The sequence below is a fragment of the Meles meles genome, chromosome 6, assembly GCF_922984935.1.
Source record: "Meles meles chromosome 6, mMelMel3.1 paternal haplotype, whole genome shotgun sequence".
Classification (NCBI taxonomy): domain Eukaryota; kingdom Metazoa; phylum Chordata; class Mammalia; order Carnivora; family Mustelidae; genus Meles; species Meles meles.
In genome coordinates, this window is record NC_060071.1 from 123,572,610 (window position 1) to 123,585,370 (window position 12,761).

Genomic DNA, 12,761 nt, shown 5'->3' on the forward strand with positions numbered 1-12,761 from the left:
GTTTGTAGGAAGGAAGGAAGGAAAAGTGTGCTCGCATACCCCAGGTCTCCTAGAAGGACATCATTGGGTGAATAGGCTTACAGGCCACGGGGCCGGCACGGTGCAGTAGAACCCCTCTCCTTCCTGCCGCAGACCTTCAGCCCCCATGTCCGAGGTCACATGACATGTCTTCCACAGGCCTTTCCCTTGCCCTCCATCTGTCCCCTCCAGGTGGAAGTAACCCTTTTCAGCCTTGCATATTCATCTCTCGTCACCACCTCTTCTGAGCACCTCCTGTATCCTGTCAGTGGCCCGGCCCTGGTCCCCACGGACGGGCGTTCCCTCCCATCCTCAGCCCCACAATGAAGTGGGTGCAGTTACGCTTCCCTTTGCCAGTACGGAAGCACGGGGGAAGCATGCTCAGATGTAGGGACACGAGACGGTAATTCATGGTGTGGTAAGTGGTGTGGGGTCCTGATGGGAGTGTGTGGAGGGGACCTGGTCATAGCAAAATCAGAAAAACAGCCTAGGGCCGTCGGATTGCACCAAGAGCCCATCTTGAGACTCAGACCTTGGTCCTAATCCCATCTCTGCTACATACTAGCTGTGTTGCTTTCGTGGAGTAGGGATGCTCATGCCCACGTCACGGAGCTAGATGCAGCCATCCTTGTGGATGGCACGTTGCGTCTGGCAGGTGGTCAGGGTAGCAAGTGGTAACTTACCGCTCTCTCACCTGTGAGTAACCGCAACTTGCTACTCTGGTCCACTGGAAGCATCTTCGCGACAGCGTCTGTGTCTCATCCCACTGCGAATGGCTCCTCGGGACCCCCCCCCCCCCCAGGCCATGCATTTGTATGAGGTCCTCTTGAATGTTTGCAGGATGAATGAGGGAGGGAGGGAAAGGCGCAAGTGAATAGTTGTCACCACACGGCAGGCAGCCCTTTTGGCTGAGCCCTGGGTTTGGTGTCCTGACAAAAGGCTCCTGATGTCACAGCTCTGGAAGAGAGCCAGAAGAACCAGAAGAACCCAGCCAGCGTCACCCGGCGATGCCTGCTGCATGGTATTGGCGGGTGTGCAAACCAAGCACGGCTTGATCTTTCTGGGTTCATGTAAGGTGGCCTTGCACGGCTGTCGCTACACAAGAGTGAGGTTTGCTCGTCTCTGCAGCCGAGGTGGGAATGAGCAGGGTGGCCGCGGGTTTGGGACGCTGTCCACAGAGTAGGGCCGCCTGCAGGCCCCAGGCAGGCAGAGCACCGGGCTGCGGGTTGGGGAGCCACAGGCGTGAACCCGGGGGGCTAACCTGTGTGCTCTCTGTGTCGTTCCCCCACCCCCACCCCACCCCACCCCCGCCGCCCCGTCCGCAGGAACGGCCTCAGCGGCTGCCGGCTGCGGACTGAGAGCGAGCCGTCGTGCGGCTCCCCGGTGGTCAGCGGTGACCCCAAGGAGGATCACAACTACAGCAGTGCCAAGTCGTCCAACGCCCGGAGCACCTCGCCGGCCAGCGACTCAGTCTCCTCCTCCTCAGCCGACGACCACTACGAGTTCGCCACCAAGGGGAGCCAGGAGGGCAGCGAGGGCAGCGAGGGCAGCTTCCAGAGCCACAGCGAGACGGAGGAGGACGACCGCAAACACAGCCCCAAGGAGGCCAAGGACGCCCTGGGGGACAGCGGCTACGCGGCCCAGCACAAGAAGCGCCAGCACTTCGCCAAGGCCCGGAAGGTGCCCAGCGACACGCTGCCCCTCAAAAAGAGACGCACGGAGAAGCCCCCTGAGAGCGACGACGAGGAGATGAAAGAGGCGGCGGGCTCACTCCTGCACTTGGCAGGGATTCGGTCCTGTTTGAATAACATCACCAATCGGACGGCAAAGGGGCAGAAAGAGCAAAAGGAAACCACAAAAAATTAAAAACAAGTCACGGATTTGTTTTGAACTTTCGGCCATTTGGTTTTAGCATGTCAGGAGATTTCTAATGATTTGTGGCAATATCAGCAATTTATTATTGTTTTTTTCTTTTTTTGTTGTTTTTTTTTCTTTTTTCTTTTTTCTTTTTTTTTTTTTGGTTTGGTATTCTTTTTTCCTTTTCTTTCCTTTTTTTTTCTTCTTTCTTTTTTTTTTTAATTTGCCCCCTCCTTTGTTTTGAACCCTTAAGAATTTTATTTTTAAAGGAGATTGAAGCCATAGAACTCATATTGACACTCAGCTGTTTTACAAATCTTCTCATTATCTGAAGACAAAACCGAAAAAGCCAAAATTACCATTGCTTCCTCCAGCTTTGTCAGAAACACGTGGCTGACTCCGCAGGGTTGCCAGCGATCGTGCCACAGGGACACACATTCGGCACCTAGAAGGCACGTGTGCAGAGTCATCGTCGATCAGGCCCAACCCTTAGGTTAAAAGGTCAGCATGGCCACCCAGTTGGGGTTGCTCAGTGAATGCGTGTAAAGCGACTGGGGACAGGGAAGGACCTGGTCCTCTGGAGCAGACCCAGGCACGTAGTGTGGGGCGCCCAGCTGTGCTAGGAGAACCCTTGGCCTTGCTGTGGGTTTCATTGCCATGAAGTGTGCAGGGGTGGGTGGGCAGAGTCAGGGGCGGTCTCCAGTCCTTTGTGCTTCTTCGCTGTGAAGCCTAGTAGCATCTGAGGAGGCAGGCACACGACCACTCCTTTTATACCAGTTGTCAATGACTAAGGAGAGGAAACTGGGTCAGTTTTTAGTGATGTTACTCATCATTGAATTTTGTTCTGTATTAAATTATGAAAATGTTCCACAAGCCATAAGCCTGAAGGTTGGCCCTGCGCGCATGCACGCGCAGACACACACACACACATACACACACGAGAAAGAACTGATGCAGAGAACAAGCTATGTCTTCTTAACTGCCCAAGTGAAAATAAAGTCTAGGAAAGTACAATAGCTGTTAAGGAAGAAAATAATGGTACAGATCTTTTCCTGTCTGTCAAAACTATTTGATCTGAGTGAAAAAACAAAAAGCTACGGAACCTGCCATTAGTATTGTGGTGTATTTTTAAAAGATTAAAGGCACATTGATGGACAAACAGAAGTAAAAACATGGCAACAAAAATTAAAAAAACTCCTTTACTGCCCTCAAAATGGAGTTTGCAATCAATGTCAGTCAGGATTCATCTTTGCAAAAATCAGTGATTTCCACATTCAGCCAGTGTAGCCAGCAGAAATTTCTGATCCACAATGCATGGATTCCTTTGAAAAAAGAAAAAAAAGAAAAAAAAAAAAAAGAAAAAAATCACAAAACACAAACTTTTTTTTATTCAAAAATAACAAAGTTCTTGTAAGGTAAATAATGTATTTAGCATGAAGCATGAATTATTTTCATATAAATATAGAAAATAGAGAAAAGGCTATGCCTCTAATTTTTAAGCCCTTAGGCTTAGAGTTTCTTTTGGTTTTTCTCTTTTTTTTTTTTCTTTCTTTCTTTAATTTTTTTTCTGTTGGTTTTTTTTTTTTTCCCAATTGTTTTGGTTTTTTGAAGCAGGTGTTTAAGGTTTAACCTTCTTCAGGGACAAATTCTGACTGTTGGGGAATCTTACTCTGCAATATAAAATATCTTCATGTTCTGGTAGGGCCTGGATGGTGGAGCTCTGTACTGCCTTGTCTGCACTTCAGCCCCTGACCCCCTGATTCTCTGTTGAAAAGTGTGTCCTTTCTCTTTGTCTGTACATGTTTACCATGACGCAATAATTTGAGGGCAAACTTAGTAGTGAGCGTGTATGATAGAATTAAGAGAATTATGGGACGCTGACTTGAGAAAACCATTACCGTGATTTGGTTCTAGCAAAAAGGCAGTGAATGATTATGCAAATTAGCCAGAAGAAGGGGAAACACGCTAATGGGCCTTATTGGATGAGGGTGTGAGTTAGGGTACGCGTGAAGGAGGAAGTGACACGGGTGTCGGAAGGACTGGCCCCAGATGGTGTTCCTGTATCGCCGTCTCACAGTGGGAAGGAGGGACCGGCCACCTCTGTCACCTGAGCACACGAACCAACCTGGAATTAAGCCCACCTAGATTGTGAGAGCCGAATTTAGACAACGGGATGATGTCACACAGACCAGGAACGCCTGTTATCTTTGCCTAAAAGAAATGATCTTGGGAGATCCAGAGAGAGAGGGAGGCCTCTCAAAGAATATGATCTCCCACCCACGTGGAGGGGAATCGTAAAACACAAACAGGAAAACCCACTACCGGGGTTCAGAGCGTGGTGGTGAGGGAGAACGAGGGCGCTGGGGAGACAGAGTCATGGCCCGTTGTGGAGCCCAGAGGCCAGCCGCCACCAGCACAGAGGGGACGAACTGGTGCGGACCCCATGCTTTGCTTCCTCTGGGTTGCTGGTGAGAGAACCTGAAAAAAAAAAAAAAAAAAAAGGTCTACACCCATATGACAGGTCAAGTTCAGGACCTAAACCTGAAGGCTTCCAGCCTATTTGTTCCAGGTGTAGATGGGGAAAGGATGTATTACCAAAGTGCTCTGTTCCCTCCATCTCCCCAAATAGCTGACACCCCAAAATCTGTCTGGGGCATCTGAGCGACACTCATACGTGTTGGCGCCTGATGAAGCCCGGGAGACACCCCCTTCGGCCCCCACCCACACCCCTCCCTCCCCTGGTGTCAAGTTCAAACTTCCCTCCCAAAAGGCAGAGGTGGACATCCAGGACTGTTTCTGGCGGGGACTTCTTCCAATCAAAACCCCCACAGTGGGCTGTCTCCCCTCATTTCATTTTTCTAAAAGAGCCAAGGCCTCTTTTAGAAAATAATAAAATGCAATGTGTGTGATTTACTTTTCTGATCTCTTTGAGAAATAGATAAATATCTTATAAAAGTGTGTTCTTAACTCCAGAACCACTCTTTTTGCATAAATACCTCATCGGGCAGCTTTCTAAGTGTTATTTTCCTGGGTCTCCCTCAGCACCTGTATAGGAGCCGCAGGGTGACTTCTAGGGGAAACTTTAGTGAGGGTACTTTTTTCTATTTTTCTTCTGTTTTTGGAGGCATACACATTATGCATAACCAAAACAATGGCTCAATTGTGTTTAACTTTGTATTTTGATTGTTGAGAAAAAAAAAAAGTATTGATGTGTATGTGGCCGTTTGTAGTGAATTCATTGCAGAATGAGGTTGTCCATGTCCTTGCCAAGCCAAGGGGCAGGAGGCACCCTCTCTCACTCCCTCCTCCAAGAGCAGTAGAGGATTTAAGCACAAGCCTATTTGTGAAAGAATATTTTGCTCAAATGTAATTCACTTTAGTCTTGGAATTCCTTCCCAAACGTCAGGTGTTCTTTTAGCTTCCAAACTACCATATGTATTCATGAGTCTGACAGACCGCCTGAGCACCCTCCAAGGGGTGTGGTGTTTCTGCTTTCATTTCTCCTGTTGGGAGAAGTGGTGTTTTCGTGTGTCATTCCAGTATCTCACATACTCACATGGGGCAGGGGGGAGGGGGAGACGGGGAACTATAGCAATATTTAAAGATGCTTTGGAAAACAACCATGAACACATCAGCACCGTGACATCTACAATTACTTCCTGTTGGCCCTCGGACACATTTAAGAGAAAGAGACTGTACCTCTTTTTTCTTAAATGATATACACATAGACAGTTATTTTTATGCTACTCTAATTGTCTTTATCTTTAGTACTACGTGGAAAGGGTCTGCATCATAGATTTTTCCCAGCCTTATTATATACCATAAGCTCCTACTTTCCTTCCCTCTCTAATCAGTATACTTTTAAGAGTTCTTTGGTAAATAAAGCTGTCTATTTGAAACTCAAATGAACCAAACCCACATTTAGGTGGTGGTTTGAGATGGCCAAGACGACTGCGGCAGGTTTCAGTCTTGGGACTGAGCCTTTAAGAAGGGATGTGTCGGAGGCTTTTCCCAAGAGCTAATTTTTCTTGGAGAGGCATTTCAGCATGTCTGGTCCTTGCTGGGTGCAGCCGTAGCTACCACAGGGCATTCTAAGAAGCTGCCGGTGCACTGAAGGGCGTTCCTGCCCCGGGGACAACTTCAGGCTGCAGGCTCTGTGGAGTGCAAACCGTCCAGATGGCTTTAGTGCCCAGCTCAGTCCTGGGACACACTGGGCCTGCCCAGCCCCAAGTGCTACCCACTCACGTTTCAGTGACCCCTGCACTATGCAGGGTGGCTCTTAGCCTCTCGTTCAAAGGGCTTTTGGAGAAGGAATCAGAGTTCTGTACAAGTGACCTACATGGGAGGGTTTTCCGTATGGGATTGGGTTAAATTCAATGTGACTTCTCTTTTCCCTTTAAACTTGATTCAGGTTGGGACTCGGTTTCTTTCTGGTGGATCACAGCTGCCCAGATGTTGCAATTTCCTTTTATGTTTCTGTGGAGAAGTATTTTTCTTTCATCTTCAGGATTTTTGCCACCAAAAGAACACATTTGAACTCTGTGTCCCCTCTTGATTGTGACTTACCAGTGTTGACAGTTAAATCCTTAGTGTCGTAGGTCCCAGCCCTCCAATACTATATCAAACACTGTTACGCACATATGCAGCACTGTGATCTAATTTAAATAATACTTTTTTATTATTTATACTACTATATATAATATACATCAACACTTTTGCTATATAACCTAAGTGATGACCCTCTTTTAGTTACCTGCCAAACTCGGGACTTTGGTTTATATCGCAGTTAACACAGTTACAAAGTTGTAATGGTGTCTTTTCTTTGTAACAGAATGTGTAAATCAAAGTATATACATTGTGTGGTGTTCCTGTTTCTGGAGTTTCATGAGGATTTACACATGGCATTCAGTGTTCTGTATAGACCTGCCTACCTTTGTGAATTCATCCGTTAACCCCTCTACCTTTGAGAGAGCACCAGAGGTGGTTAACTCCTTGTTTTCTCTCTCTTCTACTGGTTATTCTTGAATTAAGCACAGACTCGTCAGCTCGGTTGCTTTTATCATGAATAATGCGCGTGTGACCTTGACATTCTTCCACAGTTCAGCAAACAAGTGCTAGCTTCACTGACCAAAAATTAAGGAAGGAAAATACAATTTTCAAAATGATCCATCTTTTAACGGCCGAAACCGATGTGTCTATGGTGCTGCGTTTTGCTGTCTGTCCTACTTTTGAAATCAGACCTAGGTGAAAGATCACTTCTGACTTTACTGTGATACGCTCACAAGTACCCTTCCTGTTCGTTTTGTTAGCGTTGAAATCAAGACTATTTATTTGGAATACATTCAACAGTGTTTTTCCACTGTTCTTTCATTTGCAAAAGTTGAGAACAGCCTTCCCTACCTTTTGCAAATAACTGATATTCCATATTGGATTCGCACCGACTTCGATATGGTGAGCCTGTCAAACCTACAAATTGTGTTTATCCTTTCATTACTGTGGCCTGAGTTCCCCAACCCCATCCCCACCCCCCCTTTTTTTTTTAGATGAAACTTAGCACAATTTCAGTTATTTAAACATGAAGCATTTCTTGAGTCTGTATGTTGAGGCCATTACAGCTCCTAGCTGATTCAGTAGCCAATTTCATGCTGTGTTACTCACACTCACTACTTATTACTGCCATGGTGAAAATGTGGGGTGGGGGGGGAGTATCCGGTGTGTCTGGGAAGCATTACACACTTGTACATTTTTTTATACTCTGATTCTGTAACATTTCTGAGTTGCGTTTTTGTTTTACAGAAGAAAAAATAATAATAATGGTGATAAAGCAATCAGAAGACCAAGAGGTTACTATCGACGCTTAGGGTCGTCTGACCTTTGCTGGCCAATAGTCCTACATGGCCAAATGATAATTCACTAGAGTAATAATTTTTCAAAAGCCAATTTTTTTTTCTGTATTTTCTGTATGAAACTGCCAATATCATGAATAGAAAGGGAGAACCATAAAGGAGAAAGGAAGTGACGTTCAGCTGTGTTTGTGTTACTAAAGGAGCGACGCGGAGGCAGGCACGATCAGCCCAGCTTTAGGGACCTGATGGTGTTTTTGGAGGGATCCATATTTGCATTTCGCATTCTTCATATGTAATCATATTGCCAAAGACAAACTATTTCATCATTTATTGTAAATAACACTTTTCCCCAGACCTACCATAAAGTTTCTGTGATGTATTGTCTTCCAGTTGCAATAAAAATTACTGAGTTGCATCGATTGAAAACGCCATGTCGTCTTGTGTGCACTGCGGTCCGTATGCAAATGCCGAGCAGTAAAGTCATTTCTGTGTCTCACCAGCACTAGGGTGTGTGTGCCATTCTTTACAGTTTGATTTTTATTTTATTTTTTTTAGGGTCTCAGCCACACTTTCTGGACCCACCCATCCGTGTGCATGCTTCCCTTGTGGGGAAAACACAGACACACCTTTTGCAAACACACAAACTCCCCGCCAGAGGCTGTTCTCACTTGTGGCTCTCAGCTCTGGTCCAGAGAGTCATTAGACAGCAAGCCTCCCAACACGGAACTTAGAGCTTGTCATTAAGACAGATTCTGCCTTTCATCTAGAAGCTGGCAAACAATACACTAAAATTCTGCTTTGGGGCTGGAGCCTGCCAGCCTCTCCCGGGTCCTGAGGGTTTCTTGTGATAACTTTTCTAACCCTTGGACTTTCTTCTCCTGTAGATTTAATCTATCACCAACTGTGACCCCCACAATACACCCCAGAGCCGGCAAGGAGCTGGATGGCCGGAAGGAGTGGTCAGACAATTAATAGATCTTGGGCCCCAGTCACCATGCTGGAGGAGCAGAAAGACAGGTGTTCTGTCTTGTGCTGGTTTTGTCTCACTGTAGCCTGTAGGTCTGTGGATTCCCAGAGAAGCAGCAGGGACTCCAGGGAGCTGACCTGCACGCTGTGTGCTGGGCCCCCACATCCGCTGCTGGTGTCTTAGCCCATAACCCCAGTGGTTGAGGTGTTACTGCAAGGTGGGGGAGGGGTGCATCTATGCCAGCGAGCCCACCAGAAGCCCCCTCCCCTCAAGACTTCTCACCGTGGTCACCCAGGACCCCACGTGTTGGCATTGCTGCCATTTCCGTTCCCACTGCTAAAATCAACTAAGAAGTTATGCTGTCTCCTCCCAGATGACAGAGCTTCAGTATTTAAGGAAGAGTGGTTGGGAAGAAAAGCAGAAAAGTCCTTTGGGTCAAATCTGATGAATCAGGTAGTTGACCAAGTTGAGTATGTTCAAGGTCAAGTGTAACGGGCGGGTAGCCTCAATAAAAAGCCCGTATTGAATGTGTTTCCTAAGTGAACCTCAAGGTGGCTAAAAAAGAGACTCCCAGTGAGACTGAATGTCCAAATACCTGAGGGAACTCTGTCCAAATGAGAACACCTCCAAAGGCTCCTCGGACCTCCAGAGGCCAACAGACCATCCCACGCAAGAGAGGAAGGATGGAAATCTGGTACTCGGCTGTGACCTGCAGTGAAGACCAAAATGCAAGTCCTCTGGGGGTACACTCCAGTGTAAGGGGAAAAGGAGACAAGTAGCAAAGACTTGAAATAAGACCATGGCGGTAGAAAAAAACTGCACCAAAGTCAAACTCACTGAATTAGGTATTGCATATTATTTCTGGTAATGATGCTTATGCTATCCTCGCGAGGCACCTCTTTTTTAATTCAAGAAGCGTCATTTAGCGCCATTCCTATCCCAGTGACAGGTGGGTGACAGTGACAGGTGGAGCCAGCCTTGAAGGGACTTGCAAGCTAGTGGAGTCCTGAGCTGATGTGGAAGGCAGATGCTCAGGCTTAAATGGCCCCCAAAGGGGTTGGGGCCATTCTTTCTGGAGCAGAGCTTCCTGAGGGTTAAGCAGGGGCAATCTTATTGGAACAAGTTCAAAGTATTGCCAGGTGACTGGTTGGAAAGGACAGCACTCGGGTGTGTCTCTAAGCTGCTTCTAGGTGTGTTCACTTCCTTACTCTGTATTCACGTGCCTCCCCATCTGGGTTCTCTGCCCTCAAGATGGCACCCGGCCACCCCCTCCTCCCTCTTCAATTCACACCCCAAATCCCCAAAAGAGGTCAACAAAGGATGACCAGTGTCTTTATTTTATTATAAGCAGTTTGGTATAAATGCAGAGGAAGAAGAAATCAAAGGTACTAATAAAACTCACACTTGTAAGTGACTTTCTGTCCTTCTTGCCCTGGTTCTAACTGCAGCATTTGCCAGGCTGTGCTGTGCATTTGGTTGGAGAGCTCTATGTCAAAGGGTTCTTGGAGCCAAACTAGACTCTGCCTTGAAAATGTAATGATTTGCTGGATAGATGCGGTATTTGATATCTAAATAATACATAAGCTGTCCTTCTAATTTTTAGGTAATCTAGTTGCGGGCTGTCCCTGCAGTTTAAAAATTCATCCTGGACAATTGAAAATGGGTTCTTTTCCGAAAAGATCACACAGTGTCGGTAAAGTCTACTCCTCAGAGCAGTGAAATTCTCCCGGTACTTCAGGGACCCCGAGGACCCCTTTGTGTGTTGATCCTGTGCTGGTGGCGTTTCTCCTCTAGTCCCTCCTCCCCTCTTGACTGCTCTGCCTGATGAAAAGGAAGTGTCTGAACTCGGAAATCATCACCCTTCCAGAAAGTTCTGAACAGATGAAGGCAATTTCAGAGGAAGTCTGGGCATAACGAGGAGGCTTTTGTTTATGTGTTGAAAGTTCATGTCTGTTACCCTGCTTCTTGAACCCCTAAGAATGAAAAGGGCCTGAGTTATGCACAAACATAGTGTCCATTTTTCCACTGATTGGAGTACAAAACTAAGGAACTGGGGAAAGACAATTTTTTCTTAAAAAAGACTGAAATGCAAGTGAATAAACCGGTTTATTAAATGTCCACCCTTTCCCTTTGTTTTGTGCGAATAAACCTCCCCAGGACAGCGCATTTCAGTAATGTCTTAGCAGCAGCATCTGGATTTGAAATCATTCTTGGGCATTTTTGAATAAAGTATCCTAATGACTCGAGAACTGTGTTATGCTTCTTCATACTAAAGTACTTGGGGAGCATATGGCTAAATTTCCTTCAAAATGTGGCAATTTATTTGAGAAAGATCAAGGAATTCTATTTTTTTCTCATCTGCTCTTCATTTCAAAACTGATTTCTAAATATATGGAATCTGGAAGAAGTGGAGTGTGATGGGGTAAGTCTGAAAGCAAGGCTGTGGCTGATTTCTTAAACCCTCTGGGATACACGAACTAAGTCCATTCTATTCACATCTTAAAACTGGAAAAGACCTTAGACACCATTGAGTCCCAACTCCCTGTCTTACCAAGTTGGCAGGTGTGGCACAGAAAAGACAGGGATTGGCCCAAGATGCCACAGCTCGCTAGTGGCAAAGCCAGACCCAAAGGAGGAAATTGTCCTTCTTATCTTTTGTCATACCCATCTGTCTGGCATGCAATTAGAATCACCACATCTGTAGAATTTTAGGTGGCAATCCCCCACAGATGCACACATCGTGTTCTGTCCTACGCATTTTCCCCGCAGGTACCAGGAGCACGACTTTTTAAATGAGACGTAACATTCTAGCGAGAGAATGCCTGTCATCTTCAACTGTTCCCTGTTCGTTGTTTACAGAGCTTGGACTTTTCTCTCCCTGATAAGTAATACCACAGTGATTATCTTCAGGCATGTGGCCATTTGCATGTTTTCAACTTGTCTTTTGTTAGCTAGCCTGTTGGACTGTTGGAACAAAAGTGTTAGCAATGTCGCAGGTCTTTCTCTACAGGCTTTCCAAAAGGAGTCAATGTGAATAGCATCGAATGAAAACACCAAAGTCACTGCACCCTCATCAGTACTGGAATTTACTTTTCTCCTTGCTTCTTGCTAACAGGTAAAATCTCCGTTATTACTGTTTGAATTGTCATTTCGTTACTACCAAAGTAATTTTTAAAACTGTTTCTGGTAATTTTCTGGTTCTTTATCTTCTCTTTTCTCACTCATCTGGAAGCAACTCCCCAAGAGTTTGAAAGAAAAGGAAATGAGAGGCGCCTGGGTGGTTCCGTGGGTTAAAGCCTCTGCCTTCGGCTCAGGTCATGATCCCAGGGTCCTGGGATCGAGCCCCGCATCGGGCTCTCTGCTCAGCAGGGAGCCTGCTTCCCTTCCTCTCTCTCTGCCTGCCTCTCTGCCTACTTGTGATCTCTGTCTATCAAAAAAGTAAATAAAATCTTAAAAAAAAAGAAAAGAAAAGGAAAGGAAATGAGATACACGGACTCTTTTGTACCATGTTCCTGATTAGCCATTAGGTGGTGCCAAGATGACCAAACCCATCACCTGAACTCAGGGGACCCTTTCGTCTTCAGACCCTGTAACTGTCCTCTTAGTGAAACAAAAATTTCACTCCCTAAAACTTTCACAGCAAGGTCCTTGGACTAGCCTGGAAGTCCACAAAAATGCAGGCTAACTCTTCTTGCACACCGCAACCATTTCTCCGTGTGGAAACGATAATTTCTTAAGTCTTTTTCAGAACAGACAGTTCAGGTTCCATCCACTCTTTCTCTCTTTCTCTCTTCTGGACATGTTCCCATCTGTGATCAAAACTGAGAGCTGAGAACGAACTCCAGGTAAGTTTGAGGAGGGGGACGGTCACCTCCTCTCTTCTAGACCTTCCGTTTCTGTTCCTGAAACCAAAGACTGAATTTTATTGTCAGAGGACTCATCATGCCACTGATTCAGAACTTGCAATTAACTAAAATAAGCCAGTCCCGGCCATTGGTGTCCTTCTCCAGATATTAATTTGGGATCAAAGTGGAGGACTTTGGGGCACCTCAGTCGGTTGGGCGTCTGCCTTC

At 46.2% G+C, this 12,761-nt stretch overlaps 1 protein-coding gene across 6 annotated transcripts in view; it reads left to right on the forward strand.

Annotated features, from left to right (window-relative positions):
• The window catches only part of FOXN3 (forkhead box N3), a 398,885-nt gene extending 390,735 nt beyond the window's left edge, over window positions 1-8,150 (forward strand). For all 6 annotated transcript variants that reach the window (XM_046008530.1, XM_046008534.1, XM_046008535.1 and 3 more), the window contains one exon: window positions 1,344-8,150. In XM_046008530.1, coding sequence (XP_045864486.1) covers window positions 1,344-1,884 — 541 coding nt within the window. In that variant the 3' untranslated portion in view covers window positions 1,885-8,150. The remainder of the gene's footprint in view (window positions 1-1,343) is intronic.
• The last annotated feature ends 4,611 nt before the right edge of the window (window positions 8,151-12,761 follow it).